This window comes from Tamandua tetradactyla, chromosome 18 (genome assembly GCF_023851605.1).
Source record: "Tamandua tetradactyla isolate mTamTet1 chromosome 18, mTamTet1.pri, whole genome shotgun sequence".
NCBI lineage: Eukaryota > Metazoa > Chordata > Mammalia > Pilosa > Myrmecophagidae > Tamandua > Tamandua tetradactyla.
The window spans coordinates 28,208,917-28,227,361 of NC_135344.1; the positions used below are offsets into that span (position 1 = coordinate 28,208,917).

Here is an 18,445-nt window from a genome sequence, read left to right on the forward strand (position 1 = left end):
AAAACTAATATTGCATGCTAAGGGCTATGTTTAACAGGAAAAAATCAGCAGTACCAGAGCAACAGCAGGGATAAATAATGGAGGGATGCACAAGAGTTAAGGGGAGGTTTAGATGTCCTATTTGATGTTTATTGGTGTGTTTATCGCTTATCTTTCTCTTGGGAACAATGAAATTATCTAAAATTGAGAGTGTTGATGGACTTTGAACTTTGGGTATTAAAAAATGCAGGTAGCTTAAGGATGCAGTGACTGACAAGTAGATTGGAAAATGATGGTGTGTGCATATGATCAAATATTGTACAGCTATAAGAAGGAATGAAGATGTGAGGCATGCAACTTTGTGAATGAATCTGTGGGACACTGCATGAGTCAAAATAAGCAGGAAGCAAAAGAGCAACTATTATATGGTCTCCTTTAGAAAATGCTTATAAGAAAACAGGGTAATAGACTGTAAACTCTTATAGCAGTCATGTTAAGTCTGAAGTAGTGATTATTACTTCTGGATTTTGAGAGGTTGTTTTATATATGTATAACCTGGTATTTAGAGATAAGAATGAAGCTGATTAGGTCAGGATTAAGGTAATTCAGAAGATAGGGGTGAGGATGTCATTGTTTATATTTTAGAATCGCATCTACTCTTTGAAACCAGAAAGGTGTATTTTGTCCAGAACCTAAATTTTCTGTAGCACATAATCTAACTCAATCTGTCTGGATAGCTCACTTAAACAACTGAAACACAGAGAGCCAAGAATAAGAATGAGGGCCTTTAATCCTGTATAGCTTAATATAATGCTAGGTTACATTCTAGAATATATTAAGCAGATAATCAAAACATATTAGCAAAGTCCCTTGAGGGATGGGAGTAAAAATATAGAACTATTAAACTTTACCACCAGGGAAACTCTGCTACTGTGACAAACATTAGGGACACCCAAATCAAAAGGCCAAGCCCTTGATCTTGAGGCTTGCTGTTGTGAAGCTTATATATGTAGCACAGAAACATAGCCAACCTATAGGTATGGCTAAGAGTTACTTTCAGAGGATCTCTTTTGTTGCTCAGATGTGGCCTCATTCTCTCTAACCCCAACTCTGCAAATAAAATCACTGCCCTCCCCACTACATGGGACATGAAATCCAGCGTTGAAAGTCTCCCCAGCTGCATGGGAAATGACTTCCAGGGATAAGTCTGGCCCTGGCACCATGGGATCAACAATGCCGCCCTGACCAAAAGGAAGAAAAAAAGTGTAACAAATAAGGTTATCAGTGCCTAAGAGAGTTCAAATAGAGTTGAAGGGCTACTCTGGAGGCCCCTCTTACACAAGCGTCAGTTAGACAATTGCTACCTATCATAACTTGCCAAACCCCAACCAAAACCATTCTGGCCAAAACTAAGGAACATCTAGGGCAATACATAAGATTCTACAAAAGTTCCATGTACTGTGGGAACTTTACAGAAACCTACAACATCCAGATGGGTCCCTGGACCAAATAAGTCCTGAAACCTAGAGGAGTCAGCCTCTCCAGAACATCAGCTAGTTCCATCTCCATACCCCATATTACTGACAGCCCCTTTCAACATGAAAATGTTAGAATGGACATAGTTTATATACCCCTAAAGAGTGGGATAGAAAGATCAAAGTCGATGGTGGAGTTATACAGAGAAGGTAGGGTTTAACAAATGAGTATGTTTGCTGAATTATTATATTGATATTTCTTTTAGTCTCCAGTATCTTAAAGCAGGTAGAAATAAAAACCTAAAATTGTGGAACTGTAACCCATACCAAACTCTGAAATCTATTCTACAGCTAATTGTTGCACTGTGCTTTGGAATTTATTGTTTTTGTATATATGCTTTTTTTCATAAAAAAGAAAAAAAAAGCAGATTGTGATAATAAAAAAATATTTATTCCTTCCAGCCTCCAATGTTCTGGAGCAGTCACAAGGAAAAATCTGAGATGATGGTATGGTTACCCATAATAAACTCTGGGATCCGTCCTATAACTACTTGTTAAAGAGTGCTTTGAAAACTTGCTTTTTTCTTTGTTTTATATATATAATAGAATAAAAAAGGTAAAAAAAAAAGTACTATGAACATTATAGCTACTTTATTATTATTAACTTTTTGTATACATGTTATATTTCACAATAAATTTTTTTTTTTTAACATGGGCAGGCACTGGGAATCGAACCCGGGTCCTCTGGCATGGCAGGCAAGCATTCAGGCCTGCTGAGCCACTGTGGCCCGCCCATAAAAAAATTTTTTTAATTGTAACTCACCACTTCCTCATAACTAGCCCAGATGAAGTTACTTAGAGATAGTCATTTTTAACAGTTTGGCATATTCTTTCTAGTCACTGCTCTTTAAAAATGAATAGTATCACTGTCAGTAGGGAAATAAGGGGTCTAGCCCCCTGGAGGGCAGTGTGGAGGTTCCACAGGAGGCTAGGGGTGGGGTTGCCATATGACCCTTAAAGCCAATTGCTCAGTACATACCTGGAGGAACAGAGTGTGGGGACAGGAATGGACATTTGCACACTGGGGTTTAGGGGGGCAGTGTTCCTGATCCACAGTGAATGGAGGTGGCCTAAGGGTACAACAATTGAGGAATGGAAGAGGAAACTATGGTTTATACATACAATTGACTATTGAGCAGCCTCAAGAAGGAATAAAGTTGTGAGGCATGCAACTAGGTGAATGAACCTTAAGAGGAGTATGCTGAATGAAATGTCAAGATCAAAAAGACAAATATTATCATGCCTCAATCATATGGACTATAATATGAACTAAAGTCAAGAGCATTTGTTATCAGATCGGGGCTTATTCTAAATCTTATTCTAGATTGTAAACTCTCACAGCTGTCACATTTTTCCAGGAAACGTAACTGTCAATTCTAAATTCTAAGATACTAGGCTGTTTGTATATAACATTTTCCCAGAAACTTCAGGTATATAGGTGACACCTGAGACTCAAAATTAGAGCTCTGAAGCTATGAAAGTTAGTAGCACCCCATACAAGAACTGTTTAAAAAGGTGAAAAAGTGGTCAGACATCAAGTAGAGGTATGAATGAAGCTGATCTGGATAGGACAAACATATATCAGAAGACTGGGTAAAGGATAATTTCATCCACATTTTAAAACGTTAACTTCTGTGTAAGACTAAAGGGAAAGATGTTTATTTGGTGCAAAATTTATATTTGGGGTAGTGCATTACCTAATTTAACTTGTATGATAAGTTTAGTTAATGCCATACATACATGGAATCTTTAATAGGGCGTAAAGATTTTGTTGGGTTGTCCAGGTTAGTGTGATGACCCAAAAAATCCCAGAGTGATCTGGGCATGAATAAAGAAGTATTTGCAAAGTCACGTTGGGGGATGGAGAGAAAAATAGAAATATTCAACTTCCCTATTTGGAGAATTTCTGATATTCTCATAAGCAATGGGTACAACCAAGTCAATAGGCCAAGCCCTCAATCTTGGGGTTCATCCCTATTAAATTTATTCCTACAAAGGATAGGCTAAACATACTTAAAATTAAGCCTAAGGGATGCAAGGACAGTTCACAGGTAGAATTCTCAACTGCCATGTGGAAGACCTGGATTAGATTCCTGGCCCATGCACTTCCCAAACAAACAAGCAAACGAACAAAAAAAACAAACAAGAAATTCAACAAATGGTGCTCCAGTAAGGGGATACTCATAAGGAAAATGAATGAAATGTGACCCTCACCATACAAAAAATTTAAAAATTAGGCCTAATAGAGGCCCAGAGAATTTCTTTTGTTACTCAGATGTGTCCTCTCTCTCTAAGCCAACTCAGCAGGTGAACTCACTGCCCTCCCTCCTACATGGGAAATGACTCCCAGAGGTATAAATCTCCCTGCCAATGTGGGACAGAAAGCCCGAGAAAGATAAGCTGGGACCCAATATCAAGAAATTAAGAAAGCTTTCTTGACCAAAAATGGGAGGAGAGAAATGAGACAAAATAAAGTTTTATTGGCTGAGAGATTTCAAAGTCGAGAGGTTATCCTGGAGGTTATTCTTATGCATTATATAAATATTCCTTTTCAGTTTACTGTGTACTAGAGTGGCTAGAGGGAAGTACCTGAAACTGTTGAACTGTGTTCTAGTAGCCTAGATCCTTGAAGGCGATTATATAAAGAAATAACATTTACAATGTGACTGTGTGATTGTGAAAACCTGGTGTCCGATGCTCCTTATATTCAGGGTATGGACAGATGAGTAAAACATATGGATTAAAAATAATAATAATAAATAAATAAATAGGGGAGACAAAGAATAAAATAATTGGGTAGATGTAAACAGTAGTGGTCAATGAAAGGGAGGGGTAAGATGTATGATACGTATGAGTTTTTTCTTCTTGTATCTTTTTCTGGAGTGATGGAAGTGTTCTAAAAGATGATCATGGTAATGAATATACAACTATGTGTGATATTGTGAGCAGTCGATTTATACCATGTATAGAATCTGTGTGAAGATTTCTCAATTAAAAAAACAATACGTATGTATAAAAAATGAATAGTACATTTGTATTTGCAAAGCATTCATTTTGTCCATTTAAAATCAAAGATTTTTAGAACTGAAAAGGTTTTCAGAGAGCATGTATACTAAAATGCTATTTTCAAATGTGTAAATGAAGCTGGTTATCAGCTTAGCAAGGACTAGAACTTTAAATATAGCTTTCTCTGCATACTTAAAAAAATTTATTTTCATAAAGAATGCTGGTTGTTTACTTTTATCAGCCGCACACTCCATACTACCTAATTAACACTCAGACCTCAATTATCAGTGACCTTACCTGTGTCCAAATAAGACAACAGCATTTAGCTAGTTAAAGTGGTCAGGATTTGTTCAAAAGAATCTGTAAGGGATATTTTAAATTTCTTTTTAAAAATCGTATCATTGTTTTTACGTCTTTCAAATGAGTTGTGTTTTCACAGATCTCAACAAAGTGGCAAACAGGCCTCTTAAGACGTATAAAATTAAAATATTTCAGCACTGAGTTATACATATATAGGAATTATTTAAACTTCATTTCTAGAGGAAGTTGTTGACTTGTAGAAGAAGGTTAAAAATGGGCTCTCGCTGGTTAACATACTTAAAGTAAGTAGAAGAGCTAAAAAAAATGTTAAAGGCACTCCCTATTTTATTGAATAGGACATAAGAAACAAGGTATTAAGAACCCAGTTAGGCTTCTACTCTTGCACACTTGGAGATGGCACCTAAAGTATTATACCTAAATGAACCTATATCCAACCATTGGTTTAGAAGAATTTCTGGTTGCCTGATTCCAACCATAAGAGTTGCAAAAGCCTATGTTTAGAATCTTTTGTATCTGCCTCAAGTAAACTTTTCATGCAAGGTAGTGGTCAAAGCACCTGAAAAAGACAGAAAACTACAAAAAAAAGATTAAACTGTTTATATGCATTTAATAATGAATGTCTGATAAATGTTATATGTGGTACAATTTGTTTTGAAACTTACCACTAATACTTAATAGTGAAGTTGAGTTTATTAATACAAAGTATTACAGGTATATTTGTATAGCTGACTCTTAAAACAACAGTAATGTTTCAAATATTAAAAAAATAAACAATTTAAACCAAAAAAAAAAAACATAAATGTAGGGCCAAGCCAATACATACAATAACAAATGAACCACCTAACTGTATAACAAATGAATACCATAACCACATTGAAGAGAGGTGGGAAGGAAATAACCTAAGTCAATAACAAATGAACCACCTAACTGTATAACAAATGAATACCATAACCACATTGAAGAGAGGTGGGAAGGAAATAACCTAAGTTACTTTGGAAAATCTATTTTGACAAGATATTTTAAAGGTAAATAAGGCTAAAGACAAAAAGAACTGCACACAAATAACATAATATAGTTAGTAAATTTGTTTCTTATGGGGGTTGTGTTAGCAGTGCTGAAATTGCTTTATGTGTATACCAGGTTTGAACAAATAAGTAAACTATTATAGATAATGAGTCAGGTTTCTCATATGTAGGAAAAAAGTTACAAATAAGAAAGGGAAAAGCTAAAACAAACCTGTTGGTATTGGACTGGAATCAGAGGTAGCAGTATAAACTCCTGTCTTATACATATATAAAACTGAGAGATAGATATAGAGATAAATATAGATATGTGAGTATGTATGATGGATTGGTATATATACTTACATTTCCTAGCTCTGCCTGCTGAGAATGTCTAGCATGAATAGCAACTCAGAAGCAACAAACACACCTACCGCCCAGGTCTTAGTTTCTAAACATCATTCTCCAATAACAGGAAACAGGATTCCTCAAAGAATTATTCATAAAAGGATAGGGATATGTCAAAAGAAGCCAACCTTAAGGAATTCCTAATGGCCTAAACTAGAACAATTTGAGCAACAAAATAAATGATAATACTGTATTATAAATCTAGAATAAAATAAATATTCATGAGTCCATACTAATATAAATATATAAACAGGGGAGAAAGAACAACTCTTCATTACAGAAGAATTTAATTTAATAAATGTAGAAGAAAATACAAGATCCACACCAAAGGATGCTAGAATTAGTTGACAAAAGTCTGAGGAGAAAGAAGATATTTGCATAGTCCCAATGTATCTCCCCCACGATATTTATTAATTACAAAGGGAATAGTAACTTTACTAAGGTGGTGCAGACACCACCTTAAACAAGTCTTCAAGGTGAACAGCACCTTAATAATATATATTGACATCATGAACCCACTGATCTAAAGCAATTAGAGGGGCTCAATATCACTTTTTTGGTACTTTATCAAAAATTCATAACTTCATTCAAATCATGAGAACACATCAGACAACCCCAAATGGAGGGACTATATACAAAATAAATGACCAATACACTTCAAAATTGTAATGCTCATGAAAGACAAGGAAAGACTAAGCAAATGGCACAGACTGGTGAAACATGACAATCAAATGCATTGTTGGATCTTAGATTGGACTCTACAACAGGGCACTGGTAGAAAAACACGTGAAATTCTAATAAAGTTTATACTTTAATTAACAGTACTGTCCCAAGGTTAAATGCCTTGTTTTGATCATTGTACTATTGTTATATATGATGTCACACTAGGGAAAGCAGGGAGATGGGCCTCTAGATTCCTAGAGAGATTATTTTTGCATCTCTCTACATCTAAAAGTACTTCAAAACAAAAAGTAAAAAACAACAACAAAAACTATCCTGGTAGTGAGGTTGTACATCGGGGGGCTGAGGGCAGGGGTGCACAGAAAGGTGAGTTGGTTAGTAGTTAACTTTTCCCTCTCAAAATTAAAATGTCTGAAACAGAACTCTCAATCTCTTGATTCCTCATCTATCCCACATATATTCCTCCACCACTGTTCCTTACCTAGGTTCTCCAGTTACTTAGCTCAAATACCTTAGATTCATTCTCTGAATCCTCTCTATTTTGTTCCTATCAGGTATACCTGCAAAATACATCCCAAATCTAACTACAACCAATGCACCCACCCTAATCCAAGACACTACAATCTCTATCATGAAATATTACAATACCCTCTTACGTAGCTCTCTGCTCTTTCTCCAGCCCCTCCTAAGTTCATGTTCCACAGAGCTGCCATTTTATATTTAAAAGCATAAATATGATTTCATTTCCCTACTCAAAACCCTCCAATGACTTCTCATTTCAGAATATAACCTAAACTCTACCTTCTATAGCTTTTACAAAACCCTCTATGATCTAGCTCTTGACATTTCCTAGTTGTGTCTGCTGAGTGCCAATCTTCTTACCATTCTTTCCCTTGCTCACTGTCGCTGAACTACACTGAGAGGACGCTGACAGTGCTTGAACATGCACACTCCTGCCTTGTGCGTACTGCATAGACTATTAACCTCTACCTTAAAGCTATTCTCCCATGGGCGTCTGGCTCATTCACTAATTTCAGGTTTCTACTCAAATATCACATCATTAGAGAGGCCTTCCCTAATGACTTTAATTTCACCCACATCTCTATAACTCAATTGATTGTTTTCCTCATAATACTTAGAACACTTCCTTATATTACATATTATATTTTTATTTAATCTCCCCAACTAGTAAAAAAAATCCAAGCGGGCAAGAAGTTCTCTTATATTTACTGCTAAGAATGTAGTTCCTAAAAAAATGCTTGGTACTCAAATATCTGTTCTAAATATTTGATAATGAAGTTTCTCTTATCAAGCAACTGTTATAGTATCTTATTTTATAATGATCTGTATTATGACATGTTTTCCAGAAAAATTTTGTAATAACAATTCAGGGTCTCTGTTGAGTTCAATCCCAGAACCTTCTACTTCAGAATACTAAAATAATAAGATCAGTCATTCTGGAAAGTGAGATGATTTTGTGTTTGGGAGAGGAAAATATAGGTAATTTGTTTTGTTTAAAAACATCTAACTTAGAAATTAATATCTATATATTGGTCATAAATCTTCCTTTGTAAATTAAAAATATTTAATTTCACCCACCTGATTATCATTATTTAAAAAGTCTTCAAGGAATTCTTTAGCATATTTTGCCCTTGAGGTTTGTTGAGGACTGTCATCAGAGTAAACAGGAACAGGTGATTTGCTAAATAGGATTTAAAGAATACAAAATAGCAAGTTAGTTTCCAATTTGTAAAAAATAGGCAATATATAATTTAATAGTTATCATTTAAATGCAGGAGGTCACCAAGAAATAAGCATCATGGATATGAATCACATTGATGGTGCTTGCTAACTCCTTCATCTTCTCCCTAAACTGAGATCAAAACCCAACCCTTCCTTATCTTCCTGCTTCTAACCTACCCCAAGTCTGATCCAGGGGAGAGATCAGTTTGGGAGAGGCAAAGCAAAAACATTCAAATGATAATATGCACCCTCTCTCAGCCTACACCTAACATCTTCCCTGCTACCTTACTTGGCACAAGGGCTAAGGACATGCTAGTCCCTTTGAATTGTACCTAATCCCTTCTTCTCTCCTAAGAATCCATTACACTTTCTACTTGAGAGTCACAATTTCAAATTAAACATTCGAATATCAGCTAAATTTGAGTTCTCAATTAACCCAAATCTTATTCCAACCTTTTGCGTACCAAGATATTAGCATCTATTTATGCTTCCCCTTGACTAAATAGTTTTTAAAAATTATAATTACAATTCACTGAAATTATAAAACTCCTGGCATTATGCTAAGCAATTTACACACAGTTTTCCCCCATTTAAACCTTAAAACATCCCTGGCTGTTACCTTCTTTTTATAGCTGAAGCCCAGAGCAGTTGGTAACTTGCTTTAAAGCCACAATTCAACTCAGGACTGCCTGATTTTAAAGTCCATTTTCTTAAACATAATCACTATTTCTCAAAAGGAGCCTATTTACTCGTTTAAAATGCAGATTCCACCTCCAAAGGAATCAGAATGAGGTGATGGGAGTACAGAGAATTCACTTTTTAACTAGTTTCTCACACTATCTTTGCTAATGGACAAGTTTCCTTTTCTTATTATTTTTTTTATTTACTACAGTCTGATACTTTTGCAAAATACAATTCAAATGTAATAGCAGCACAGAACTTACTGTGCTGGTTTGAAACGCGCATGTACCCTAGAAAAGCCATGTTTTAGTCCTAATCCCATTTTGAAAAGGCAGCTGTTTCTTCTAATTCCTATTCAGTATTGTATGTTTGAAACTGTAATTAGATCATCTTCCTGAAGATGTGATTTACTCAATATTGGTTGTTAAACTGTATTAGGTAAAGGTGTGTCTCCACCCATTTGGGTGGGTCTTGAGTAGTTTACTGGAATCCTATAAAAGAGGAAACGTTCTGGAGAATGAGAGAGATTCTGAGAGCACAGAATAACACAGCCACGAGGAGCAGGGAGCCCACCAGCCACCGACCTTTGGAAATGAAAAAGGAAAATACCTCCCAGGGAGATTCATGAAACAGGAAGCCAGGAGAGAAAGCTAGCAGATGACAGCATATTTGCCATGTGCCATTTCAGATGAGCAAGAAACCCTGACTGGGTTCACCATGTGCCTTCTCACTTGAGAGAGAAACCCTGAACTTCATCAGCCTTCTTGAACCAAGGTATCATGCCCTGGATGACTTAGATTGGACATTTCTATAGTCTTGTTTTAATTGGGACATTTTCTCAGCCTTGGAACTGTAAACTAGCAACTTATTAAATTTCCTTTTTTAAAAGCCACTCCATTCCTGGTATATTGCATTCCGGCAGCTAGCAAACTGGAACACTTACTCTCACTTCCCATAGCTATCTTATCACAGATGATGAGCAGCACTATTTATCTCACATAAACTAAATGAATTAATTCTTTTAGTTTCCTATACATTTAATAATTGCTCAACAAATATCATTTCTTTCCTGATGTTCAAGGCTAGCAGAAGACAGAGCATCCCCGCAAAAACAAGAATGTTCCCCAAATCAGGTTCTATTAGCCACAGAGAATAAACTCATTCTATTTCTTTTATTTATATATCAAATAAGGTGTGTTTTATAACTCAAGTACTCAGATATCTAAGAATCTCAAAAACCATAATGCCATTTTTTCCTTAATAAGTAGCACTTTATTATCGACTCATTTTACTATCAGATTTTTCTTGCTCCTGTTAAACTTCTCCCCAATTCTTTACCAGCAATATCTATACATCTATACAACGTCATCAAAAAACATTTATCTGATTGTTGAAGATGGGTGCTGGGCATATAGGTGCTTATTAAGCTATTATTCTACTTCAGCATTTTCTTGAAACTTTCCACAATAAAAAGTTAAACAAACAAGAAAACACTTCTCTGGTTATGGCTGTAATCCATGTTTTACCATACTACCTTGAGGACTTGGCTATTCAATTTTGTTTCTGATGAAAAGTTCTTAACAATTTGTCATTATAAGTCCTATTTCTTCTCTGCATTTCATCAATAGTTTTATCTACAAATATACCCGACATAATAAGAATTGAATTTTCCAAAAATGCAAGGTACTGGGTCAAACAATTGATAATATCAACTATCCAAGTCAGAAGTTGCATTATTGTAAAATACATTAAAGTCATTTAAAAATTTTACTTTAAACATCTCTGAAATTACTTGCCCATCCATTTTGTTTCCAATTGAAAGAAAAGTGTTCTAGTTTGCTAGCTGCCAGAATGCAACACACCAGAGACAGATTGGCTTTTAATAAAAGGGGATTTATTTCATTAGTTCTTCAGAGGAAAGGCAGCTAACTTTCATCTGAGGTTCTTTCTTACATGGGAAGGCACAGGACGATCTCTGCTGGCCTTCTCCCCAGGCCTCTGGGTTCCAACAACTTTCCCCGGGGTGATTCTTTTCTGCATCTCCAAAGGCCTGGGCTGAGCTGCAGTGCTGAGATGAGGTATGCTGAGCGGCTTGGGCTGTGCTACATTGTGCTCTCTCATTTAAGTACCAGCCAATTAAGTCAAACATCATTCATTGCAGCAGGTACGCCTCCTAGCGGACTGCAGATCTAATCAGCAACAGATGAGGTTCACGTATCATTGGCTCATGTCCACAGCAACAAAACTAGGTGCCAAGTTGACAACTGAATCTAACTACCACAGAAAAGTATATGGCATTTTAAATACCCACAGACCAACTAAAAAGGAAATAAGAAATTAGGAATTATAACAGGTAAGAGAAGTTTAAGGACTAAATGAGCTAGTTACTAACCCAACTTAAAAAAAAAAAAAAAAAAGACACTGTGGAAGCAACTTGAGGAATGAAACTAAATAGAAGCTAAGTTATTCCATTCCCCTCTACATAGGACATGATACCCAGGGAGTGTGAGTCCCCCTGGCAACGTGGGACCTCACTCCTAGGGATGTGCCTGGCCCTGGCACTATGGAATTGACAACACTTTCCTGACCAAAAGGGGGAAAAAATGTGACAAAATAAGTCATTAGTGGTTAAGAAAGTTAAAACAGAGTGAAGAGGCTATTTTGGAGGCTACTGTTATACAAGCTTCGGCTAGGTATTGCTAATTACCACAGTTTGCCAACCCCCAACCAACATCATTCATTTAACCCTAAATAACACGCAGGGCTCTAGCTGAGAGCCTACAAAATTTGCACACAGTATGGTTACTTTTCAGAAACCTAAAACCTTCAGAGAGTTTAGGCCAGATGAGTCCTGAAATCCAGAGGTGCCAGTGTCTCCAAGAACATCAACCAGTTCCATCCCCTATCCCATATTGTCCATACCCCATTTCAACATGAAAAAAGTTAGAATGGGCATAAACCAAATATCCCTAAAGATTGAGAAAAGATCAAAGGAGAAGGAGGAGTTATACAGAGAAGTTAGGATTTAACAAATGAGTACGACTACTGAATCATTATACTGATATTTTTTAGTCTCCAGTATCGTAGAGCAGCTAGAAGGAAAAACCTGAAATTTTGGAACTATAATCCATACCAAGCTTTGAAATCTAGTCTATAATTACTTGTTAAAATGTACCTTGAAATGTATTGCCTTTTTAAATATATACTTCACAATAAAAAATATTTTTTAAAAACCTATTCTAGATAATCATAACCAATACTACAACTGACCAGAGAGCTCATCATAGTCAGAAATTACCCTTTATATTAATTTTTACTCCAAACCAGAATTATAGTCAGTATCCTCTTCCAAAAAAATAGGACATTCAACTGATCAGTAATCAAAAAATAATCCAGGCATTAACAGACTCTCAGTTTACAATAAAATGGAAATTTATAGTAAATTATCAGGGCCTAATTCAGGATATGGGGGTTATCAAGACTTAGTGTAGATGTAATAATATCACTAAGAATAAATTTTTCTACCTAAGCTCCCAATTCTAAATACACTCTCACAAGTATCTAAACATCTTGTAAATTATTCTGAGAACCAATGTTCACAGCAGCATTTTTACAATAACCAAAATGTGGAAACAATCCAACTGCCAAATGACAGATGAATGGATAAGCAAAATATGATGTGTAGGTATATATAGTACAATACTATTTGGCCAAAAAAAAATGATGTTCTGATAAATGCTTTGATATGGATAAACCTTAAAGACATCATATTGAGAAAAATAAGTCAATTACAAATGACCAAATACTGTGTGATTCCACTTACATATATCCAGATAAGCAAATTCATAGAGACAGAAAGTAGATTATAGGTTATCAGGGGCTAGAGAGAGGATATGGAGGGTTACTGTGGGTAAAGAGTTTCTGTTCTGGATAATGAAAAAGTTTTAGTAATTAAAGCCATTGAATTGTATGCTTATAAAAATGGTTAAAATGGTATGATATATATATTACCACAATTAAATTACTCTCAGAAATTGTCACAGAAAGTTTAAACACAAATAGAAAACAATCTTAAGAACTACAAAAATTTATACAATAGCCTATACAAGAAAATGCACCATCATTTACTGAGAAAATAATGACTAAAGGACAAAGTGAAATATAACTGAAAAATAATGGATAACTCCAATATGGAGTTATATGGAGTTATATGGAAAGTATATGGGGGAAAGGAAGAGGAGCTTAAAGTAAAAAACAAGAATTTCACAGCACTCCATCTGCAAAATAATTATTTTTGATTCTAGTTCTTCATATTGATGCATATCATACTTTTTTTTTTCACATGGGCAGGCAAACATGCTACCTGCTGAGCCACCATGACCCACCCCCATATCAATACTTTTTATAGTGAAATGAAAGGAACATGTAACAAAAACGGAAACATAAGTTATCTAATATACCTGGCTTATGAAACCATCTTGTGGTAAAAATGAAAAATGCTACTGAGAACAAGCAACACTGAAAGCTGTTCCTAGAGATTTACCATTTGTTTATATCATTATTTTACAATAAATCATAGGTTCACAGGACTTTTTTTTTTTCACTTGGAAAACTAAGCAATTTTTCCATTGTCGCTTACTTACAAAGTAACAGGAATATTTTCCCATGATCGTTCTGCTTCAAGTTTATCTAACGAGCAAGGACTACCATCATTTTTCATAGATCTCGGTAATTCTTCAGGAGAATGTTCTAGATTTCTCTTGGCCTTCAGGATAAGTAATTCAATTTTGTCATCTAATTTAAAAAGATTATGTTAATTCTTTAGGATTGATACAAATGCAAAGCAGAGCAAAATCTCACAAAGGCAGTGAGAATTCAGGTAATTTGTAACACACACATCACAGCAAGTTACAACAAAATGTGACATTTCAAACACAAAAAAGGGTGGAGAAAAGTTATTTTCTGGTTACAAAATGCTAGACAGATAAGAGTTCTTAAAAGATATATCAACTTATCGTTACATCAAGAGAAAAACATGAACGCTTTTAAGACATCAGGACATATTTACACTTCATTTTGTTCTAAAAAAAAAAAAAGTATTACCACTGAATGGCTTTTTGAATTGTCCTGGGAGAAGTGGATTCTCATATTGACATTGGCTACGTTGAAAATCACGTTTGTATTCATTAACCAATCTTTTATCATTGCTCAAGGAATTTGAAAATTTTGAGGGTTCAAAAGAATATTCAAAGCAATCTAATTTATTCATAAACCGAGAAGTTCTTTGTGCCTGATAATTATGCTTGGAGGAACATTGATCTTCTTTAAACGCTTTATAAATCCTTTGACTGTCTGTATCAGGTAGCAAGTCTTGATTATGGAGCCAGGCAGGGTAGTTGAAATCAGGTATACTGGTTATCCCTGAAACATTAAGGTCGGATTTCTGGCTAGTAAGCCATCTTGGATAATTCTTTTCAAGATTGTGTTCTTGACTGTCCTTGAAAGAAAACTTCTTGGAAAAAGTTAGAGATGATTCTGAAAAGCATTTATTAGTCCTATTCACAATTTTTGGTTTTTTAAGCCTGCTACGTTGTTTTCCATTTATGTTTGCATATACAACAGGAGTAACTAAGTTATCTTTGTCCATGGGTATGGAGAATTTTTGAAAATCCGAATTCTTTTCAATGTTTGATGAACCTAGTCTTCCAACACAACTCTTGTTTTTCCTGCTAATTTGGTGATCCGGACCAACAAAAATGAAAGAAGGTAATGATCCATCTGCTGGAAGTTTTACTAGATCATCAGTTGTTAGGCTAATGGAGTCTATGTCATTAATAGCCTGTCTTTTAGAGGATGGTAAGGAATTTGAACCTTTTTTGTGATCAAGGTTTTCAAAAGCTGAAAAACAAAGCATGGTTCTGTTTATCTTCCAAATCACATATAAAAGCTTCATAATAATATTCAACAGTAAATAAGAATAAAGAATTTAAAAATCTTTTTTTCCCCACTTTCCTTTATGCTTACTAAAGCTTTGAGAAAAAGCAAAAATAAAGCTTGAAAAATAGGACATGCTTTCTTTCTTACGTTTCTTGAAATTAACTTCTACACTTTTCTAACCTTCTGAATTTTCCCATGTTCACTACTGTTTCTCCAACTTTGTCATCTAAACACAACTGAAGCACAAACACATTATATCACTTTAATATCAGTTATCAATACTGATTGCTACATAGAAAAAAATTAAGTATTAAACTAATTGGAAAAATAACTTATTTTCTTGCCTACTAACCCCTATAATGGCATTAATACAGAGAGAACAGATAATTCTCCTCTTTTGTAATATACTTCCCATATTCTTTTAAGAATTCAATGCAAGCTTTTTCTATTCTTGGCCTATTTGGTAAAGTTGGTCAAAAGAGGATCTTACCTGAAAATTCCTGGGAAATAGAGAATTACAAAATCATTTTACAAAAATACCCAAATTTCAATATTCTAAGAGTCATTTTTACCCAAAAGGCACCAAAAAACAAAAAAAAGTCTAGATTTCCAAGGCTTTAGCACATCTCTCAAAGGTTTAAATAATTGAACATGGTGTTAAAAATAAATAATAAATGCATACCATTGTCTGGTTTATAAATACACTCAGAGAACTTTGACATAGTAATTGAATTCTCTTCAACGTTAATCTTTCCAGTGCTTGCACCAGGATACATTTGGCTTAAATCAAAATCATCAATATAGGCCTGTAAAGCCTGAGAAGCAGAGCTGTATAGTTTATCCTTATACTGAAAAGAGCCATCAGAGTTTGTGGAATTGCTCCCATTCAGGCTGCAGCTTGCTAGAAGAGAAGATACTGAAGATTCCCGGGAACAAACTCTGGGCTTTGTAATTGATTTTGCCATAACTTCCTCAAAATGGGTTATTTCTATTCATTTCTCTTAAAAATAACTGAAATATAAAAACAAAAGGTTAAGGTACCAATTAAAAGGAATGGCCATATGCGGAGAAATTAATATGTAAATTGTTTATACTTTTCTTTAAAGAATAAAATCCATAATCTATAAACATTCCTTGTTAAGCATTGCACATTTTTAAAAAATTATTTGTGAATTACTTTATTGATGTTTAGTAAATATTTACTGAACATCTATGTGCCTGGAAATATGTATACAAAAATTATCTGAGAACATATATGGAAAGTACAAACTACTGATGAACAGACTTTTTTTCTTAAGGTGCTATGTTCTATGACATCACAATAGCTAACATCACCCCCTACAAAACACTTTTCAATTCTTATGCCTCCCACCATGCAATGTACATAGCAGGTATTCAATAGGATGTTTACATGAATCAAATGAAGTTACTGAAAACAAAAAGGAAAAATTAGAATATCCATTTACAATGTTATAAATGACAATATGTACAATAGTAGCCAAAACTACTTCTTTTGAACCCCCAAATACTCAAAAAGAACAAAATTTACAAAATCTGTGAAGACAGTCTTTTTGTAAAATGAGCTAAAATATGCCCTTTAACTAAAATAATCATTTCCTGACCTTCATTTTTTTACTACTCTATTTTCAGTTATGTTAAACAGAGTCATCCTATTTCTCTTTTAAGGCTTAAATAATTTGGAAATTGACTTAACTGTATTATCTTACTACTTTCCATGAATAGGTCCTTTCAAACTAAATCAATGGATTTCCTGTACTAAAAATGAATTAATGTCGAGTCCTTAAGATATTATAAAGTTAACTTGTTTAATTTTTGCCATAATTTTTGAAATATCTGCTAAAATTTTCAATGTAATGCTCAATAGCTGTCAGATGTGACTTTAAAATATTAAAAGTTCTCCAATTAAAGAGACAAAAGTAATCTGTCATTCTGCCTCAGTCTTAGAGCAAGCAACTCACTTTGCAAGAGATGTGACAGTGGTCAGTGAAAGCAGCAGCAGAACATGAGATCATTAGCCTCTGAGTTCCTTGAATGCTGTGGTACTGGTATAACTCTGAAGAATGGCTAAACAAAGTCAACTTAGCCCTTTCTTTACTCCTCCCACTAAAGTTTAAATTTACTCAAGTAAACATTGCTTGGATAATAGACAAGAATGACCAAACGTCTTCTCCCTTATTTGAGCACAACACAGGTTACTGATTTTATTTTACAAAACCTTCAGAAACAAAACTACACCCTAAGGGGAAAGTTGTTGGATTATAGTTCTCAGTAAGGAGGTAAGTAAAATTTACTAGTTATTTTAATTCACAAGACTGGCAAAAAAAGAAAATACATAATTTAACTTTTATTATGAAAAATTTTCGAACACAGAGAAAGGTAGAAAGAAAATATAACAAATCCTCATGTATCTATCGTCTTGTGCAACAATTACCAAACTATTTATCTATCACCCCACCCACTTCTCTTCAGCCACAGAGTTATTTTGAAGCAACCCCCCTTTATTTTATCACTTCCTCTGCAAATACCTCAGTTCGTTTCTCTAAAAGAAAATCCAACACTGCGAAGAAAATGTAAACTTATGGCAAGAAATTTTCATTACCTTTGCTTCAAAACCAGAATGTTCAGTTAACCAGTAGGAATATTTAATGGAAAATTAAGAATCATTTGAAACAACAGCTCTGTAATTTACAAGTTATGAAACTTTTTTTATTTTACATTTATTTTACGGTTTATTTTACAGCAAAAAAAAGCAGTGATTCATGAACTTGGAAAGCCAGGATTGCTGGAGCCCCAAGAACAGCGCATCTCTGTTCCAACCCGAAAGCACTGGGTTCAAAAACTTCTGCGCCGTTATTTAGGAATCACCCTCCCCCTTGGTATTCGACCACTCCCGTCAGACACAAACACAGACACAGTTTTCATTTAATTTCTTTTCATTTAAAAACCATTTATTCAGCAGCAACAGGGAGCGCTACAGCTGGAGGACGAGGGAAGTTTCCCCGAGGCCACCGCCGCTGACCGCAAGCCCTTCCCCTCCTCTCCGGCTTCCATCCGCCCCAGGTTCCCAGACCCAGCCAGGTCCCTGGCGTCCCCTTCCCGGGACCCTCCACCGCCCGGGAAGCCCTTCCCTAA

General features: G+C 35.0%; 2 protein-coding genes across 14 annotated transcripts in view; one reads left to right on the forward strand and one right to left on the reverse strand.

The window, feature by feature from the left end:
• C18H18orf54 (chromosome 18 C18orf54 homolog) overlaps nucleotides 1-18,445 on the reverse strand; it is a 269,814-nt gene that overhangs the window by 251,012 nt on the left and 357 nt on the right. For 12 of the 13 annotated variants that reach the window (XR_013165115.1, XR_013165117.1, XR_013165120.1 and 9 more), the window contains exons 2-5: nucleotides 15,975-16,303; nucleotides 14,459-15,253; nucleotides 13,999-14,149; nucleotides 8,531-8,633 (exon numbers count right to left, since the gene is read on the reverse strand). Coding sequence is in view for 4 of the 13 variants with exons in the window: in XM_077135438.1 (XP_076991553.1) it covers nucleotides 8,531-8,633; nucleotides 13,999-14,149; nucleotides 14,459-15,253; nucleotides 15,975-16,257 (1,332 nt within the window). In the remaining 9 variants the exon portion in view is untranslated. Of the gene's footprint in view, nucleotides 1-8,530; nucleotides 8,634-13,998; nucleotides 14,150-14,458; nucleotides 15,254-15,974; nucleotides 16,304-17,271; nucleotides 17,542-18,445 lie in introns of those variants that run through there. The other variant, XR_013165119.1, reaches the window with a different exon arrangement.
• STARD6 (StAR related lipid transfer domain containing 6) overlaps nucleotides 17,257-18,445 on the forward strand; it is a 31,848-nt gene continuing 30,659 nt past the window's right edge. Inside the window, exon 1 of the mRNA XM_077135443.1 lies at nucleotides 17,257-17,589. The gene's annotated coding sequence lies outside the window, so the exon portion shown is untranslated. The remainder of the gene's footprint in view (nucleotides 17,590-18,445) is intronic.